We start from the raw sequence: 20,389 nt of genomic DNA, 5'->3' as shown, positions 1-20,389 counted from the left end.
CCCACTTCTGAGCTGTCCCTCTCTAGAAGTCTCCAGACAGACCCCTGGATACTCAATGAAACATCTCGAAATGTCAACATTAAAAATACTAAACGTTTTATTACTAAAAGAGGAAAATATCTTTTTTTCCTCTGTGTACAAATAGCTTATCTAGGCTACCACAGTTAAGTCTGAAGCAGGGCTGTGGCGTGGGTAAACTACAGTATTTGACATCTTTATACGGATTAAGGAGTTGGGTCAGGAAATCTGATGACACGGGAGAGAATGAAAAAAAGTCACCATTACTCATAATAGTTACCAGATCATTTGACACATTAAATTTTAGTCTTGGCTTCAACTTGAGAATATAGTTTTAGGAAAATGTTTTCCATATGCATAAAAAACAAGAATGGAGGAATGCAGACCAGCATCTCTGTTGGTACATCAGATGCCACGGACCAAGCAATTTAAGTTCTGGAGCCAGAAGGCAGTTCCAGACCAAAGCAAGGATTAAAACCTAACTCAACCCAGCAAGGTCCTTATCCAAGTTCTCTAGAAAAGACCATTCTGTTCCTAGAAATTACAGGACATTGTGTTCAAATTGCTTTTGTCAAGATACTTAAGTGTTCCTCATTGGTTACAAAGCCAGGGCTAATGCTCATCTCAAAATGACTCCAACTCTGAGTCCAGCCATTTCAAAGGACATCCGTTAGTCCCTGGAGATGGAGAGTGCCCTTCAGAAATGAGCTCCAGGGGCCCTCTTTACAATCACCAAGGACTTCTCTCCACTCGTGAGGGTCAGGCTTCCTCCAGTACATCCTTCTCTTCAGGCTGGAGGAAGTTTTCTATGGCAGAGTTCATCAGCCCTTCCATGTTCCTGTCACTGATTATTTAGAAGACAGGAGAATCACAGAAAGGGCAGGGGCTTTGCAGTAACCTCTTAATCCAGTCGGGATCTGCAAAAGGAAGACAAGTGGTATCAACTATTAGCTTTGGAAAAGGCAGTCAGAAGGGATGAACACTGGACTGTAGCATTGAGAGATGGGCATTCTGGTCCCAATTTTGCAATGAACCAGCTACACATCCCTAGACAAAGCACTTCACTTCTTTGGGCTTCGGTTTCCAACATTCCAAGTGAGGCTGGACTAAACTTGTGGTTCACAAAGTGTGATGACACAGGAAAATAAGGGTAATGAAGAATGTTTCATAAAGCTAAATTTATTCAATTTAAAGAAAGGACTGTATTCCAAGAATGTGTTCTTCATACACTGTTAATGTTAAAATATTCTCTCATAAAATTACAGTAACAGGAAAATGCTATGCTCTTGAGAAATAAAAATGTGGCAACACTGGTCAAATCCTCCTCCTCTTTCATCTATCAAAAACTCTACTCCAATGCTTTTTTAGATCCAGTAGCTTCTCATTCTTCCCAAAAGCCATAAATGGCTAGACTCAAAGTCAATGGGCATGATTTTTAAAGTTTCAATCTCTTCCAGATTTCCTGCCAAGGCAGCGTATCAATTATCAATTGCAGTAAAAATTTAAAAGTGCCCAAAAATGTGTTTCAAAATAATCCATCAGGAGGAGGGAGATGGGTGAGGGAACTACACATGAAACAGAAAAGGCCGTGAGTCGGTAATTTCTGAAGTGATGGGAACACAGGGGTCTATTATATTCTTCTCTTTCCTTTTGTGTATGATTGTAGTTTCCCTAATAAAAAGCTACAACAGAACACAAGGTATCAATCTACCTACTTATGAGAATTACAGAGCTTCTGTCAGTTTAGAGCAAAACTCAAGAATGTATGTAGTTTTATATAGAATGCTATTTCAGCTGAGAACAGAATATTCCCCCCAAAATGCATATATAATTGTATGTTCTGTATCTAGTTAGCTCACTTGGTTAGAGTGCATTATTAACGTCAGGACAAAATCTGACACTGGCATCATTAAATCACTAATTCCTGACCACTCTACAATCTTATTTCCAGGTAGTTATCTCCAGAAATGGATGACATTAGAGCTATCAGGAAAGACCACATAGACCAACCAGGAAAAACCCATCATGGCTACTGGAAGAACGACTTCAAGTGAATATCCTATTACTGGTTAAATAATGTTGTCTTCGTATACAGTATCATCTACAGAGTTTACATTCAAATATAATCTATGTCATCTACTGAAACAAACTGACATTTTTTGGCATGAGTAATTTGTTTGCAGTGACAGAACAGCAACTGCAGACACACTTAACTCACATACTAAATGCAGTATGCACTTCAACATGACATATTCCAATGGCCATGTTTCAGTTAACTGTGGCTTCATGGTAACACTGTAAAGAGCAGCAGGAGCCTGCTCCCCACCCCCCATCCCCGACAGCACAACACCAAGACATGTAGAGTGTGACTTAAACTGTTATTCTGGGGCGCTGGCCCACTGCCAGCATGCTCCACCCACCCACCCTCCCAAGTAAGGGAAAGCTTTCACCTTCTGGAGCTGGATGCCGGGCAATGCTGTCATGGAGCAAACACCTTCTATATATCAAACTCTGGCAGGACTGGTAGGTTAAGAAGCACCTGAAAGCAGACAGACTGTATTGGCAAGGGAGAGGGTTTCCTCTCCTAACACTCAGAAACTGGTGTTTCTCCATCACAGAGAGTTATCATAAAACTACACATTAACCAAGTGAAAGCATGATACTCATACATTCATGCAACAATGTACCCCCTGTGCACCAAAGCTGGCCAAACCTATGCTCCGTGCTTAGCAAAGAGACATAAAGGTTCTAATCCAGGTAGATTGCAGCTTTTTTTCCTGTTTGAGCATCAGAAAAGAATTTAGTCTGTCCATACCTGACTGCACTTTAAATTCTTGATATGCTTTTTAAAAACTGATCATGTATTATATTGGGAATTATTCATTAGGTTTTTTTTTTTGTTGCTGTTGTTTCTAGACAGGGTCTCGTTACGTTGCCCAGCCTGACCTTGAACTCCTGGGCTCAAGTGATCCTCTGCCTAAGCCTCCCAAGTAGCTGGGATTACAGGCATGTGCCACTGTGCCCAGCTTTCTATTAGTTAAGATTAGGTATAATCACTGTCTTTAAGACTCTGACAGTACATTGGGGAAAACCCTGAAAAATACCGAAGGCAAAATTAATGGTGCAAAAAAACGACAGGACACTAACCAATGTTCACAGGTTCAGTTCCATCCAAGGATTATTCACTGACTATCTACCAGCGCCAGGCAAATAAGGATAGGTGGGACGCAATGAGATGGAAAGAGTACATCTGGGTTGCAGGGAAGGTTTCCCAAAAGATAACAATTTTCAGGTGAGCAACTAAGGAGCAGAAAATACAAAGGAGGAGGTTAAGGGAAGGGACTCCAAGCAGGTATACCTTGAGTAAAGACATGGATATCTAGGAAGAAAGATTACATCTGAGTGACAGCAAGCACTGGTTCTCACCTACAGAAATCATACTGAGGTATTTCAGCCGTAACTTTAGTCAGTAAAAATGAAAACAATTTTCCTGAAAGAACCCATCTAGGAGACATTAATGTGTAATGTTTACACATGTGGCTTCTGGAGCCAGAATGTCAGGTTCTGAGCTATGCTACAAACCACCATTGTGACTTAGGCAAATTATTTAACTTCCCCAGGCCCCAATCTCCTCATCTGTAAAAACAAAAGTAATCCTGATGCTCCCCATGCATGGTTGTTGTGAAAATACATTCCACCTATCCTTATTTGCCTGGCCCTGGTAGAGGCCCAATGATAATCTTTGGATGGAATTGAACCTGTGAACATTTGTTAGTATCCTGTCTCTTTTTGCACCATTAGTTTTGCCTTCAATATTCGTCAGGGTTTTCCCCAATGTACTGCCAGAGTCTTAAAGACAGTGATTATACCCAATCTTAACTAACAGAAAGCCAGGTGCAATGGCACATGCCTGTACTCCTACCAACTTATTTTCACCACCAGCATAATATAGTAACTTAACACATGTGTACAGCTTAGACTGTGCCTGGCATATTAATAGTGCTCAATAAATGTTTTTATTTTTATTACTAACCTAAAATACACCAAGTTTATTTCCTATTCTTCCCTCTTAAGAAGTCTGAATGGTCAAATTAGAAAAAGTGTAGGAGCCAGGTGTGGTGGTACATGCCCATAGTCCTGGCTACTCAGGAGGCTGAGGCAGGAGGATCACTGGAGCCCAGGAGTTTGAGCCACCATGGGCAACATAGTGAGACTTCATTTCTCCATCTCCAAATAAATAAATAAACTGTAGGAATGCAATACAAATTGGAAAAAGAAGAAATTATCAATAAGGGGGTAAACTATGAAACATCTGTACAATGGAAACCTCTATAGCCATTAAGAATGTTATCTTTGTACTGATGTAGAAAAATGTCCATACATTTTGATAACAAAACTAGTGAGTTAACATGGTATGTGTAGCACAATCTTGTTAAAAATTTGGCTGGGTGCAGTGGCTCACGCCTGTAGTTCCAGCACTTTGGGAGGACAAGGTAAGTGGATCATTTGAGCCCAGGAGTTCAAGATCAGCCTGGTCAACATGGTGAAACCCCGTCTCTACCAAAAATACAAAAAATAATTAGCCGGGTGTGGCGGCACATGCCTGTAGTTCCAGCTACCGGGGAGGCTGAGGTGGGAGAATCGCTTGAACCCAGGAGGCAAAGGTCACAGTGAGCCAAGACTGCGCCACTGCACTCCAGCCTGGCCGACACAGAAAGACCCTGTCTCTAAAATAAAATAAAATTTAAATTTAAATTAAAAATTAAAAAATTTAGTGCCCACCATGCACTAGGCATTGTTCTAGAAATAGCTGTGAACAAAACACAAAAGTTCCTGTCTTCATACAGCTTTCTTTTTCTAGAGGAACGACAACGAAAAAATATATTAAATAGTGATAATTATTAAAGAGGAAAATAATAAAGCAAGGAAGGAGGATGCAAAACATTGGGAGGGGAAGGTATGTCGGTGGGGTGTTACAATTTTAGGAATGGTAGCCAGCAAGGCCTAACTGATAAAGGGACACTGGAGGAAGCCATGTGGACATCTGCTGGAAGAACATCCTGGGTAGAGGAATCAGCCAGTGTAGATGTCCTGAGGTGGAGGAATGCCTCACGTACCTGAGGAATGAAGCCAGTCTGCCTGGAGTGAAGCGAACAAGATGGAGAAATACAGCAGACGAGGTCAGCAGGAGGACAAAGGGAAGAAGGGGCCTCAGGCTGTGTGGCGTCTTGTGGATCACTGAGAGGGTTTTTTACTCATCAGAAACAAGTAGCCAGTGACAAAGTTTTGACACAATCACTATCCCGACTGTAATAACAGACTGGAGGGACAAGGATGGAAGCGGGAAGACCAGATGGAAAGTAACTACAGGTATAATAATCTGGGCAAGAGATGATGGTGTTTTGGACCAGGGCTGCAGAGGTAGTAACAAAAGGTTGGATTCCAATTTGAAACGCCTATTAAACATCCAAATAGAGGTACTGAGCAGGCAGTTAGATACTTAAGCCTAGACTTAGGGGGAGAGATACAGGCAAAAGCTCTAAGTTTAAATCATCATTGTGCAGATGATAAGCAACCGCCCCGGGAAAGTGCAAAGAGAAGAAAAACAGGCGAAAGACAGACAGCTGAGATGCCCATCAGCAAAGTCAACTGAGAATGAAGAGTCAGAGACAGGAAGAACACCAGGGTTGCTGTGTCCCAGAAGGCAGGTGATCAAAGTGCTTCAAGGAGGGAGTAATTGTGTCAAATGCAGCCCACAGGTCCAGTAACATTAGGATACACCAAGGTCTTAGGCTAGGAAGAGGAGGCATAATTTGTTCAATTACAAAATTGAACAAATAAAATAAGAAAAATCCTATATATTAAGCAGTAAAAAACTGTCTTTAAAGGCCAACTTGCTTGAGTGATACTGATGAAAAAAGTCGACATCAGGCTTTGTAATAGCAGCTTTTCTCCAACAAATTGGCAAGGGCAACAGATAACTGGCATAAAGTTGCTATTCTGTCACATACAGTAGTTTGTGCTACACAAAACTGAAAAATGAGCATAAGTAGGAACTTTTAAAACGGCTTACCGGAGCCAAATGTGGCCATTGGAACAGACTGCCTGTTTGCGATCTGTGAATGGCAAGATCTCTTTACACAAACTACAGTGCTCAGGGAAAGTCTGTTTGTTCATCTTCTTTGAGATATGTCCAATCAGCACCTAGTAAGACAAAGTAGTCCGCAAAGTTTAGTGTAAGTGCAGGATTTTCTGAAGAAAAAGCCGACAAACACAAAGGGAAAATTAAAAAATAATAAACAAAAAGAAAAGAGCAAAGAGCAGTATTTCACAAAAGACAGGGGATCTGCATTGCCAAATAGGCTGATTATACTGTCTGGAAAATAAAAGAACTAGAGTTTCAACCTGTGTCAACTAGCTAAATAAAATAAATTTATTCAGGTACTCTGTGGCAACAGGGTGTAACCACTAAGGAGAAAACTGTTCTGAAAACCAAAATCTTATTACTTGCCTTGTTTTAGTTGCTTCTGAGACAAGGATTTCAGAGTTCTATTAGAAGACAAAGTATTTAGCTATTATTTATAATGTTTTGACTTTAAGAAGAAAAAGCATAATCTCTATAGGCAAAATATTATGTGGAATACTGCTCTCTTTGTAGAACTGTACAAATGTCTATTTTAAAAGACAGGCTTACAAAGTAAAAAGATCATCAGGATTAAAAAATAATTTCCCCTTCTGATGGCCCAAAGACCCATGGCCAACATAGTCCAGTAGACGGCAATCTAAGACAAGCTGACCCCACTGCAGAGGCATGGCAAGACCTACTATAGGAGCAAGAAGCTGGGAGTGAGAGAGGTAACGGCAGACTCTAGGCCATTCTTTGCTTCAGTTTTGCTTTTCTGTGCTTTATTAAGATTACACTCTTGGCTGGGCACAGTGGCTCATGCCTGTAATCCCTGCACTTTGGGAGGCCAAGGTGGGTGGATCACTTGAGATCAGGAGTTCGAGACTAGGTGGCCAACATGGTGAAACCCCGTGTCTACTAAAAATAGAAAAATTAGCTGGGCATGGTGGCGCACACCTGTAATCTCAGCTACTCAGGAGGCTGAGGCAGAAGGATCTGCCTGAGCCCGTGAGCGGAGGTTGCAGTGAGCCGAGGTTGCGCCACTGCACATTAGCCTGGGTGACAGAGTGAGACTCCATCTCAAGAAAAAAAAAAAAAAAGATTTACTGTTTAAACATAGAAGTCTGAAAAAAAACTTGAATCCAATTCATTTTTTTTTTTTTATTTTAACTTCACTGGATATGTAATTTGGAGGCTGGGATACATAACCCTCAAGAGTTGTCTTCTCTTACTAGTGATAGTGCCCTTCCAGTTCTGAATCCATTTCTGCTTCTTATGAATGAATCCACAAGTTTTTGGATTAATTCACTAAAATTAGTTCACTTAAGTTTCAAAGGATGTCTTACTAGCTCAGAAGTTGGTAAACCCAGTATCTTACCTCTTCTGCATATACTCTACAAATTTACATCCCATTAATTTTTGGCCTTTTTTCTTTTCAGTCTTAAGAATTCTAACATATGGTCCCTTACAGCAAGGATGACCAAACTCACTCTGTTTTTTTCTTTTTTTTTTTTTTTGAGACAGAGTCTCGCTCTGTCACCCAGGCTGGAGTGCAGTGGCGTGATCTTGGCTCACTGCCAGCTCCACCTCCCGGGTTCATGCCATTCTCCTGCCTCAGCCTCCCGAGTAGCTGGGACTACAGGGTCTGGCTACTTTTTTGTAGTTTTAGTAGAGAAGGGGTTTCACCGTGTTAGCCAGGATGGTCTCGATCTCCTGACCTCGTGATCCGCCCGCCTCGGCCTCCCAAAGTGTTGGGATTACAGGCATGAGCCACCGCGCCCAGCCTCACTCTGCTTTTCTAGACAGGCCAAACATCCTGATAATGATACAGTGACAAAAACTACTCAGAATTCCTCCCATACAAATGCACCTCTATTTTCTTTTTAAGACAAGGTCTCGCTGTTGCCATGGCTAGAGTGCAGTGGTGCGAACATGGCACCCCCTTCAGCCTCCCAAGTAGCTAGGACTACAGGCTTGTGCCACCATACCAGGATAATTTTTTTTTTTCTCCTTCACTTTATGTAGAGACAGGGTCTCGCTATGTTGCCCAGGCTGGCCTTGAACTCCTGGGCTCAAGCCATCCTCACACCCTGGCCTCCCAAAGTGCTGAGGTCACAGGCGTGACCATTGCACCCAGCCCAGATATACCTCAATTTTACATAAGGAAAGACTGCTATTTGTTCTCAATAGCCTTGACCTTGGCAAGCTCAATTCTTAACTGTGTTATTCTGACTCACACATTCTCAATGGGAGTGAGAGTCCTTCCAAAGCAGCAAATATTAGTTCTTGGGGGACAAAAAGTTCTCTTTTTACATATAAAGCAAAGATATACACACAGTACATAAACGGACACACAAAATACATCTGTGGTATTAAAACTTCATGGGCAGGGTCAATTCCGAAAAAGTGTCTACAAATGCTCTGGGGGAAGTGATAATGAAAAAAGGTTTAAAAGTGTTAGTTTAACTGTACCAGCATACTAGGCTGATAATCTCCAAAATAATTTATAACTACTAATAAATCAACATCCTGGGTTTAAAAAGTCTTCATTTTATGCATACAGTTGGATTTTTAAGACAGGAATGCATGGTCTTCAATAAACTCAGTTGCTATAGACAGGGATGGGTGCGTAATCTTCTGGTTTTTAAACTGGCTCTGTTGGAATCACATCACCACGCTAAATGTAGCTTCCTGGGCTCATGGAGTACCTGGACAATTATTCTAAATCATTACAAACCCAACCTCTAGTACTTTCTAACATGTTTTTGCTAATTTTTCACTGACTCTTATAATAAATCTAACTAGGTCCCATGGCACTGTGATAACCAGAATACTCTTCTAGACAATTTGGAACACAATGAAACGTTTAAAAATTAAGTTTTTTTGGCCGGGCACGGTGGCTCATGCCTGTAATCCTAGCACTTTGGGAGGCAGAGGCGGGCAGATCACAAAGTCAGATCGAGACCATCCTGGCTAACACGGTGAAACCCTGTCTCTACTAAAAAAAATACAAAAAATTAGCCAGGCGTGGTGGCGGGCGCCTGTAGTCCCAGTTACTCAGGAGGCTGAGGCAGGAGAATGGCGTGAACCCGGGAGGTGGAGCTTGCAGTGAGTCGAGATCGTGCCACTGCACTCCAGACTGGGGTACAGAGCGAGACTCTCAAAAAAACCACAAAAAAACAAAACAACAAAAACAAAACCAAAACAAAACAAAAAAACTTTTTTTTTTTTGAGATGGGGTTTTGCTCTTGTCAACTGACAATCTCAGCTCACTGCAACCTTCACCTCCCAGGTTTAAGCGATTCTCCTGCCTCAGCCTCCCAAGTAGCTGGGATTACAGGCACCCGCCACCATGCCCGGCTAATTTTTATTTTTAGTAGAGACAGGGTTTCACCATGTTGGCCAGGCTGGTCTCAAACTCCTGACCTTGTGATCCACCCTCCTCAGCCTCCCAAAGTGCTGGGTATTACAGGCATGAGCCACCACGCCCAGCCCCAAAAGTTAACTTTTAAAGAAGAAAAGTCATTTACATGAACAGTGCATCTTAATACTCTTAAGACCACTGCAAACATTCTATGAGCAATAATTTCAAAGGCAAATGTGTGTACACAAACATACACATTCTTTCCAACAACAAAATGCAAGAAGTGATTGTGAATGGCTTAACATTACGAACAAAGATACTGCCTTCAATTAATATTTTAAGACTTTAGTCAATAAGTATCAATCTTTGAAGTAAAAAGGAACACAGATATTTGTGGTTTTGAGTATTTCAGAATACAGTATATTTCCTGGAACACGGGTTCTTCAGGATTTTAGCAGCTATTAGCTGCAAGAAAGATTCTGCGATCAGGAAGTCTGAGTAATACCGAACTATACGAAGGTATATGTTTCCTTTCTGTAGGAATTCTCAGAACTCTTAGGATGGTAATATGCACTGGGAACCCCAGTGTTCCGTTAAGCAACTTAAATTCTATAGAATACATTCTGGATAACACTATGATTGTTCTATTACCAAAATAAAGATTGTGTCCAGTATTTGTAAAAATGAGACACGGGTAATGATTCGTTTACATGTCTTTCTTGACTCAATGTGAAGATATCCTTAAATCCTATCAAACGGAAAACATGTCACTACACCCCTCCCCTACAAAACTTTTGTAAAAGAGGAAGGGCAGGGAGCATGGGCACCATATTTCTATGGCCATGACTGCCCATCACATATTACTCAGCTAAATGCAGTCTCTTTAAGCTAATCCAGTCTGGAAAGCTCATCCTGCAAACTCTGCATATCTATTAAGGCCAGTGTGAAGAAGAATCAAAATATTCTTTGTATGCTATGAATGCATCCTCTGCATTAATCCGCATTTCCTATTTATTCCCCTGCACCTCATGCAAATCAATTACCTAAAAAATGTCAAAGCAAAAGCTGATCTTCAGGAACTCAATTTAGGTCATTTCTTTCTCATGAAGAAAGCAGACTTTACAATTTCAGAGTTTCTGTTAATAAACACCTACCCGTGCTGTTCTGTCATCATACTCTTCATCAGACATTAAAAAGTTACAGAGTCCTCGGGTGGGGATGCTAGTGTTTTCTGTGATCCAGGTGTGCAGATACACTTCTCCTAAGACTCGCTTCATGTGTTCCCTGGTCAAGTGCATCTCCACAGCTTCGATCTTCCCTTGGATTTCCAGGAGTTTCTCTTCCATTGGCTCCCGGCCTCCAGCATCTCCAGTCGGGGGGAGCGAGTCATCAGCGGGCTCCTCTACGTCTCCTTCCTTGCTCCTCTCCTGCAGGCCTTGCTTCACCACCTGTTTGGAAGAAGTGCCTTCTTCCTGCTGTTCATCGTCAGCATTGCCCATCCCAGGTGAATCCACTAGTAAGATTTTTGAGTCCTCATGGGTGGGTTTCCATAAGGCTTCTGAAGGGGTTTTCTGCATTGACTGATATAAAATCCTCAGGAGGAAAAGCTTAAAACGCCAAAAATAGGTGACTCCACTGCTTTCAATCTTTTTTTCCAAAGCTTCTTGTAAAAATTGAGGGATATGTTTATCTTTTAAAATCTTCCAGCGTACTAGGTCTATTAAATCTACCTGCTTAAAAAGGTTTTGAACTGAAGATTCCAGGAGCTGAGCAGCTGCCTCTTCAAAGGTTTTGAGAGTAACAAACTGCACCTGGTAGTTTTTGTTAACGGGGTGGAGGCCGTTGACCATACCCTCAGTGGTAATGATGGCCAGGTACGCACCGCAGGGGCTCACTGCTATCCCGTGAGTCCTCACTGAGCCAAACACATCTGAGAGTTTAATCAACTGGTGTTCAAACTTCAATGCAACATCTGTGAAAATGGGAATCAGCTGCCTCACCTTTCCATCACTGGAGCAAGTATAGACTGTTCCATTCTGTTTGTCTGCAGTCATGGAGACAATCGGCAGTGAGTGAAGGCCTGTGACATGGGAATTGTGAACATTCAGCCCTGCTTTGGAGATCAGAAGAAGACACCAAAATACATAAGAGCCTCTTGCAGCCACTACTAAGCTGCAACTACACTTCTGGTAAGGATGATAAAGTGGTACACATTTGATGCTGTGCACAGGTAACTGGTCCATTTCTTTCCACAAGATAACAGGCTGCCTTAAAGTGAAATAGCCTTTGACTGCTTTGAGATTGACAGGAAGAATTTTTATGGGTCCAAAAGCACTCCCCACAATAAGGCCACTCATTTTTCGATTATTGTGCTCATATTCCCACCAAAACAATACACTGGGAGAGGTGATTCCTGACTCAATCGTGTTGCATGAAGAGATGGATTCTTTTCCTACAAAGGGCAGCTGAAACTGCCACACGGCGATATTACCATTTTCAAAGAGGACGGCCAGGAGCACACTGCCAACATCCCGGCATTCGTTGTTATGCTTGACCTGCTGAGTGGTACAGATGCCCGACCACTCCATTCTGACTGGGGTCTGCATGCTGTGTCTCCTCTGAAACTCAGCAAAATCCCCGAGATTTCCTTCCGGGGCCTCATTTTTAGAGAGCCTGTAACTGGTCTCATAAAGACGTTCTCCATAGATCTCAGTCAGGTCAACCAGCTGGACCCACTGCAGTCTGTTGAGATTTGCCTGGATGGTCAGGCGATTGTCCATGGTCAGTGCTGCCAAGAGGCACCTGCCATTAGCATCACAACCCATGGGAGACCAGCTGGTGTACTTGAATCCTCTCATTGGTGGTAAAGCCTTCCCCTCAGGGTTGAACACTCTATCCAACATGAAAGTCTGACTGACCGTGGGGTCCTTGGAGGCGGCGAATTTCTCCTTGCACTCAGCAACTTCTGTTTTTGAGCCAACCTGAAAATAAAGAGATATAAAAACTATCAGATGAGTGTTTAGGAGATGGCAGTTTTTTAAAAATGTCAGAATAAGTGTCATTATTCATAGCCTGGTTCTCATATTCTTCTTAGAATTAATATATCCAACAGAGACGTACTTGATTCTTAAGATTCAACACAGCATTTATCTGAGCTAGTCACAAAACAAAAAAGGTGTTAACAAATTTATGAAAATAAGGCCAGGTGCGGTGGCTCACACCTGTAATCCCAGCACTCTGGGAGGCCGAGGCAGGCAGATCACAAGGTCAGGAGATCGAGACCATCCTGGCTAACATGGTGAAACCCCGTCTATACTAAAAATATAAAAAATTAGCTGGGCGTGGTGGTGGGCGCCTGTAGTCCCAACTACTCGGGAGGCTGAGGCAGGAGAACGGCGTGAACTTGGGAGTCGGAAGTTGCAGTGAGCTGAGATCGTGTCACTGCACTCCAGCCTGGGCGACAGAGCGAGACTCCGTCTCAAAAAAAAAAAAAAAGAAAATATGTGTCTATATGTATCTTTGATACAAATTGATATTTAGATTTTTACAATATCTTTGCAATACAAATGCCACCTTTAGGTCCTTTATCTGAAATTTCATTCACAAATAATGGCGAGAGCCAACTCCAACTGCTTTGTTTACTGTTTCTACAGAATAATGTTCACTCTAATCAGACTATTCTAGTTGCCATTCCTGAACAGTCCCACCTCAGCTTTCCCTGGCTCCCTTGCCTAGTTCTCCCTATTGTAAATCCCATCTATCCTACCAGATCTAATTCTCCCTGTAAGGCCTTTTGAGGTCGTTCAAGCTTTCATTCATCTCTCCCTCCTCCAAGTTCGTAACATGTATCGGACAGTAAGACATTCTGTCGCTCGGGCTGCAGTGCAGTGGCACAAGCTTGGCTCACTGCAAATCTCACCTCCAGGGTTCAAGTGATTCTCCTGCCTCAGCCTCCCAAGTGACTGGGATTACAAGTGTGCACCACCACACCCAGCTAATTTTTGTATTTTTAGTAGAGACAGGGTTTCACCATGTTGGTCAGGCTGGTCTCGAATTCCTGACCTCAAGTGATCCACCTGCCTCAGCCTCCCAAAGTGCTGGGATTATAGGTGCGAGCCACCACGCCCAGCTGTGAGCTCTTTAATAAGATTTTAAAGAGACATCAAAGATGGAGGAAGAGATAAATGACCAAAAGAAAGTGGTTCAGAACCATAAAAAAATAGGAAGGCTAAAGCCAAAAAGAGCAGAGATTAGCCAAAAAATTTTTTGTTACGTTGGAAGCAGGAGGAAGGAAGGACTTTATCCACTGTCTTTAGAGAAATGGATAAAAGAAAAAGAATCCTTCAATTCTTTTTTAGTGTCAATTTCCTTTTTCAAAGAGGCTGACCTTTAAACTGGAAAGGGTAGAACATGATTAAAAGGAAATTCTAGCCTAAGACACACATGGATATAATAAAAGTCACTTTGAATGAGTTTAAGTTTTCAAGCCTAAAGGAATTACCCTCCAGGACACAGAAAGCACTTGAAAGACATTAACACAGAATCACTGACCACATCCTAGATGAAGTCTGGACAACCAGGGACATATCAGAAAATTAGAGTGCAACAAAGAGTTAAAAAATATCCCCCATGGTTGGGCGCGGTGGCTCACACCTGTAATCCCAGCACTTTGGGAGACCGAGGTGGGATCACTGGAGACGAAGAGTTTGAGACCAGCCTGGACAACATAGTGAGGCCCCATCTCTACTAAAAATATCAAAAAATTAGCCAGGCGTGGTGGCGGGCACCTGTAACCCCAGCTACTCAGGAGGCTGAGGCAGGAGAAGTGCTTGAACCTGGGAGGCAGAGGTTGGAGTGAGCCGAGATTGTGCCACTGCACTCCAGCCTGGGTGATGGAGCCAGGCTCTGCAAAAAAACAAAACAAAACAAAACAAAAAAACCCAAATGGTAAATAAATAACAAAACCTACAGACCATTAAGCCTAACAAAAAATTCCTCAATGTACAAACAAACGAATAGTTTGTGCAGACAGGAATGATGATTAGAAACAAGCAAAGGATGGCCAGGCTTACGCCTATAATCTCAGCACTTTGGGAGGCCAAGGCGGGTGGTCAGGAGATTGAGACCATCCTGGCTAACAGGGTGAAACCCCGTCTCTTCTAAAAATACAAAAAAAATTAGCCAGGCATGGTGGTGGGCGCCTGTAATCCCAGCTACTGAGGAGGCTGAGGCAGGAGAATGGCGTGAATCCAGGATGTGGAACTTGCAGTGAGCAGAGATCGCGCCACTGCACTCCAGCCCGGGCGACAGAGCGACACTCCGTCTCAAAAAGAAAAAGAAAGAAAGCAGCAAAGGACAACAGGAATAATCTATTCTTATTCTCTTTTCTGCTAATAATAGATAAGCAAATAAAATGAAATGTAAATAGAAAATTGTCCACAAAACAGAGAACTAACTTTTCCTCCAGTGTGTTTCACAGTACACTACTCCCTTTCATTGCCCCTTAAAAATAGTTCTATGGCCAAACAAGCTTTGGAAATACTATATATGTCATTCTCCCTTGAGAAGTGACAGGAGGACACTAAATGCCTTGGCCAGGGAACTACTATAAAGACCTACTGAGCCACAAGAAGCCAAACTTTTTTTCCTTTTTAAACAATAAGAGCCTTTGGAGGGAAGACAGTTATTACCTTTCACCATTTATTATCCCAAAGTATGTAGAATACTTTGGGAATGGTGTTTCAGGCAGTGTATCTTGATTTTAGGAAGGTATTTTAAAGTAGTCTCTTGGATATACTATGAAACTTGCTGGAAAATCACAGACTGAAAATGCCAATTAAATGAGGTATAGGTGGCTGGCTTGGAAATAAAATAATGCTAATCAAAGCCCGGTGCTTTCTACAGGTAGATAAAATTTGTGAGATGACATAATGAAGCACAGCATAATAACTGAAAATCTGTGCTATGATGCCAGACTACCTGGGTTCAAATGCTGGCTCTGTTACACACCAGCTGTGTGCGCAAATTGCTTAAACCTTCTGACCTTAATTTCCTCATTTATAAATGAGACTAATACATGACCCATAAAGTTAGAAAGGCTAAATAAGTCAATATATCAAAGCATATATTAAGTGCTCAATAAAGTTACCTATGATAATTGTTAATGTACTCTGAGAATTAAGTTAAAAAAGAAAACCTTTTGAGAGTCTCTCTGTCACCCAGGCTGGAGTGCACTGGTGTGACTACAGCTCACTGCAGCCTCAACCTCCTGGGATCAAGCAATCCTTTCACCTCAGCCTCCTCAGTAGCTAGGACCACAGGTGCACACCATCATGCCTGGCTAATTTTTATATTTTTTTGTAGAGACGCGGTGTCCCTGTATTGCCCAGGCTGGTCTTTAACTCCTGGGCTCAAGCGATCCTCCTGCCGTAGCCTTCCAAAGTGTTGGGATTACAGGCGTGAGCCACAGCACTCAGCCTCAAGTAAATGTTAATAAGATTTTTTTTTTTTTTTAATTAATTTTTTTTTTTTGAGACGGAGTCTCGCTCTGTCACCCAGGCCAGAGTGCTGTGGCCAGATCTCAGCTCACTGCAAGCTCCGCCTCCCGGGTTCCCGCCATTCTCCTGCCTCAGCTGGGACTACAGGCGCCCGCCACCTCGCCTGGCTAGTTCTTTTTTGTATTTTTTAGTAGAGACGGGGTTTCACCGTGTTAGCCAGGATGGTCTCGATCTCCTGACCTCGTGATCCGCCCGTCTCGGCCTCCCAAAGTGCTGGGATTACAGGCTTGAGCCACCGCGCCCGGCAATAAGATTTTTAATGCTAACAAAAGTATGCAAAAATGCAAGGTAGACATAAAGTTGTGCACCAAATGAACAGTAGATATAAAATTGTTCATCAAATCCTTTAATACTGTGAATTAAGCAATACTCCTTAGAACAGGTTAAATTTGCTACAAATAAAAGCTACTGTAGAAGTAAACTCACAGGATTGGTAACCCAAAGCAGCGGCACAGGATGAAATAAAGGAGGCTCAAGCAACCCTTGGTCCTACTCATCGTGGGAAGAATTCTTGACAGGATAGAGAGCAGCACAGATCTTGACCGGTAGGAAAAAGTCTTAGGGTTTTGTGTAGCAATTTCTGACATATTAGTTTCAATGAGACTACTGCACCCCCCTCCAACTCTCCCTATCACGAAACTGTTAACAAATCAAGTATTCAGATGCTCAAGGAGTATACTTAAAAGTCCAGCTCCCAGGGGCCTGCCCACAGCCAATCATTTAATTGTACAACATCCAGTTTCCAGTTGACCACTAATACTATTCAAAAGTAATTGCAGTTTTCACCATTACTTTTAATGGCAAATACTTTTAATACTAACTGTTAGGCATTTTGTAAGCACCTGACAAAAATTCACTTGAAGCTTTTAGACAGTAAGCTTCTTGAGGACAGGTAATAGAGTTCAAAGCCAGGCAACAGTTATTTAACTTAATGTAGCAGATGAAGTTAATACTTTCTAAGGCTCCTAACAATTGATGTGCAATACAATTCGGTACACATATATTATCAGAATTTGGAACTATACACAAATGACTCACTAGATGAGTCACTAAATCAACAGTCCAATGGGAAAAACAATTCTGACATTCTTAAATCACTATTTCATTGCTTTTCAGATTTATACTGTTCACCTTTATACCATACAATCTTATAAAACAGCTGATAATTAATGTCTGAACTACTACATAACTGCAGATTTTCCTGCAAATTCATAATCTAAATAACAGAATCACAGAGCAAAAGCTTCAAAGGTGTTTAGTACCTAGTTTTCTAACAATGCTACACTAAAACTGTGATCTGTGCTGCAGACTGTCCACTGTTTAGGTTAGACCGAAGGCATGCTGCACAGCACCGAGCAGATTTAAATCCACAGACTGCCAATGGGTGGAGTCATCAAAGAGCTGATACAGACTTCTTTACATTCCTACTATCACACAAGAGTTTTAACCCACAGAGGGCTCTTGTAGAACTGCAGGGACAATTCGGAATTCATTCACTTCAATCAGTCTAAAAAGACTGCAAAAGGACTGATGGTTTATGTGATGTGCATAAAAAAAAAAACACCACAGTACAGAAGGGGAAGATGTTACTAATTAATTTCGTCGAAGCCATTTGTCAACTATAAGACAGCTATATTAGGATTTCCTGTTACTAGGTAGCAGTTGTGTTAAATGTCAGGTGAGACAAAATGACAGTCCACAACCACAATATTAATCCAGACTCCTACTCCTTCATACCTGTATAACTGCATTATATTTTCACCTTGAGCATTTACAGTGTGCCAAGAATTGGGCCAAGTGATTATGTATGTTTAATTCAATCTTCCAAAAAGCCTAAACAGGGTTTCATTATCCCTCTTTTATAGATAGGCCTATCTTGTGCCAAAGCCCAATCTCTTAACTTCTATTTTACACTGATCCCAGCAATCATCTTCTTGCCTCTATCCAGCAATGTTCCTGAACCACAGCAGGTCACTCTATGCTAATGAAACTGTTAACAACATCTTAAAGGCTTCCTAGATTGAAGCCAACTTCCTCATACCAACCTTCCAAGTTCACAACTGGCCTCATCTTACTTTCTCTGACTCTCTAGAAAACCTATTTGAGCTCATGTACTGGTCCGTCATTATACAAACAATCGTAAATGATGTTCATGACTTAAACGTGTATGCACATGGGATGAATGCCTCATTCCCACCACCTGGAATGCCCTTTCCTTCCTTCCTCTTACAAACCAAACGCTACCTTCTTTGGGACTGCTGTAGATTCACCACCAGATGACCTGCCCCATAAAAGTCTCTCCTCTTACTATTCCCTCCTTTCTTTACATTCTCTCTGCTAAGGTATTCGATCTCTACCATACTGACATACATACTTTCCTTGAGTTGATGTGCGTATGAATATCATTGGAAACAGTTAAGTGCCTTTTCAGCAGAAGATACACCTTTTAAATCACCTTTCTTCTGCCTTCCTCCTTTTGTAATTCTCAATTTCATAGGGTTGCATCTGTCTATCTGATTTGTTTACACTTGAACAAATGTGTTCACATCCTCTTCAAGATCTTAGAGAAAGCTTAGTCATACAAGCTGACGAACAATCTAACAACAAGCTGTTTGAAACTTGAATTAAATATGCTACAAAGTGATGAGGGCTATCATCACCCTACCTATAGCTAATGACTCATATTTTAAATGGCTGTACAGAATAAGAGTTTACGAACACATCAACATGTTCTCTGTGTGTGGATACACATCTTTATAATGCTTATCACTACCTGACAGGACCTTATCATTTGTGCTTGACTTGCCAAAGAATGTAAGCTTCATGAGGGCAGGGGCTCTATTTTGCACACTGCTTTATTTCCAGAACATGCGGTAGCACCAAGCACAGTGGTATTCAAATACCTATTGAATGTATGAATATACACTTTGACAGATCACACGTAAGTGTACGCTTCTATTAAGGATATATGGAAAGTTTTTACACCTCTAAGCAACTAAAAGGAACGCTACGGCTTACTACTTGACCTTGCGCTTGAAGTTTAAGATATGCAGTTGTTTCGAGTCTTTATTTTCATTCTACATCCCAAAGATGTTTAGCTAGTGAAGAAAAACTAGAGTACAAACCCCGAGATCTGGTATTTACCCGTTTGCCCAAGGAGAGGCGAGGACCATTCATAATAAAGTCACTTAAACAGTTAAGACTATGGATAGGACCAGTTTTTCTTTTCTGAAGCTAAACTGGCGCGAGAGGAGGGCACACACAGTAGACAAAGCCAGCCAAGAACCTCGGAAACTCGGCCCCAAACAATAGGAGCAACGACAGAGGCAGGCCCCGGGTTGGATCTACAGGGGGTGGAGTCTCAGAAAGAGTAACCCGCTCCATGTGCCGGCCCGACGCTGGGGCGAAGGAGGGGTTGGCGGGACTCAACTCCGGGAAGCCCCCTGGGTGTGTACCTGTGTTTGGGGCGGCCAGTGACCTGGGGAAACAGGGTGCAGACAGCTGCAAGGCTTTTCTTTTCTTTTTTTTCTTTTTTTTTTTTAAGCGGTGGCAACCCTGGCTGCTTAATAAATCCCCAGCGCTCGGCGCGAAGAGGGAAATCCCCGCACCGAGTGCGGGACCGGATTCCCCTGGGACGGATGACGCGGCCGCGAGAGAGGGACAGGGGAAGACTCTGGGAATGGCGAGGGATGACTTACTTTGAGGAGACAGCTGTTGAGAGGGGCGGGCACCGAGGTGCGGTGGATAACCAGGTCCTGGCCCGGGTTGTGCACGTCGCAGATGAGCTCCAGCACAGCGATGCTGCGGGCCGTGGACACAGACACGCGGTGGTCCTCGGACCAAGCCAGCGGTTCCAGGCCGCTCACCGCATACTGCAGCTTCACGGCCGGCTCCCGCCGAGTCACCATGAGGCGGAATGCAGCGCTGGGCCCCGGGGCCGCGTCCGCTGCTGGCTCCTTCCCGCCCGCCTCGCCGCCCCCCTCTCCCTCCTCCTCTCCGGGTGGCGCAGGCCCGTCGTCCGCGGGCCCCACCCGGGCCTGGTCGGCCGTGTTCATCTTCTCTCAGGTGCAGAGGTCGTACGCCCTGGCGCTCCAAACCCGCGTCTCAGTCGCGCCGCCACCTCCCGGACCGCCGCCGCCACCCCCAGCGCCCTCCGCGGCGGTTTTCTCCCCTCAGGCCCCGAGCGCCGCCGAGCCAGGAAGGACCCCGCCGTTGCCAGGCAACGCGGCTCTGCCAGGTGGCCGAGGAACTGCCCGTCCAGAAAAAGGACTGCGAGCTGGGAGCCCGGAGGACCCCCTTCCCCCTGCCCAGGGACTGAGCTCCAGA

The 20,389-nt window shown here is 43.1% G+C and overlaps 1 protein-coding gene across 1 annotated transcript; it reads right to left on the bottom strand.

The window, feature by feature from the left end:
• Nucleotides 1-408: 408 nt before the first annotated feature.
• Nucleotides 409-20,385, bottom strand: GTF3C4 (general transcription factor IIIC subunit 4). Its single transcript, XM_003911156.5, has 5 exons — nucleotides 19,762-20,385; nucleotides 10,661-12,487; nucleotides 6,092-6,222; nucleotides 2,469-2,557; nucleotides 409-935 (listed from the first exon to the last, which is right to left on the bottom strand). Exons 1-5 carry the CDS (start codon nucleotides 20,116-20,118, stop codon nucleotides 871-873), a joined length of 2,469 nt encoding a protein of 822 aa, XP_003911205.1. The 5' UTR covers nucleotides 20,119-20,385; the 3' UTR covers nucleotides 409-870.
• Between the last annotated feature and the right edge of the window lie 4 nt (nucleotides 20,386-20,389).

This window comes from Papio anubis, chromosome 13 (assembly GCF_008728515.1).
Source record: "Papio anubis isolate 15944 chromosome 13, Panubis1.0, whole genome shotgun sequence".
Taxonomy (NCBI): Eukaryota; Metazoa; Chordata; class Mammalia; order Primates; family Cercopithecidae; genus Papio; species Papio anubis.
This window is presented reverse-complemented; position numbering and strand designations above follow the sequence as displayed.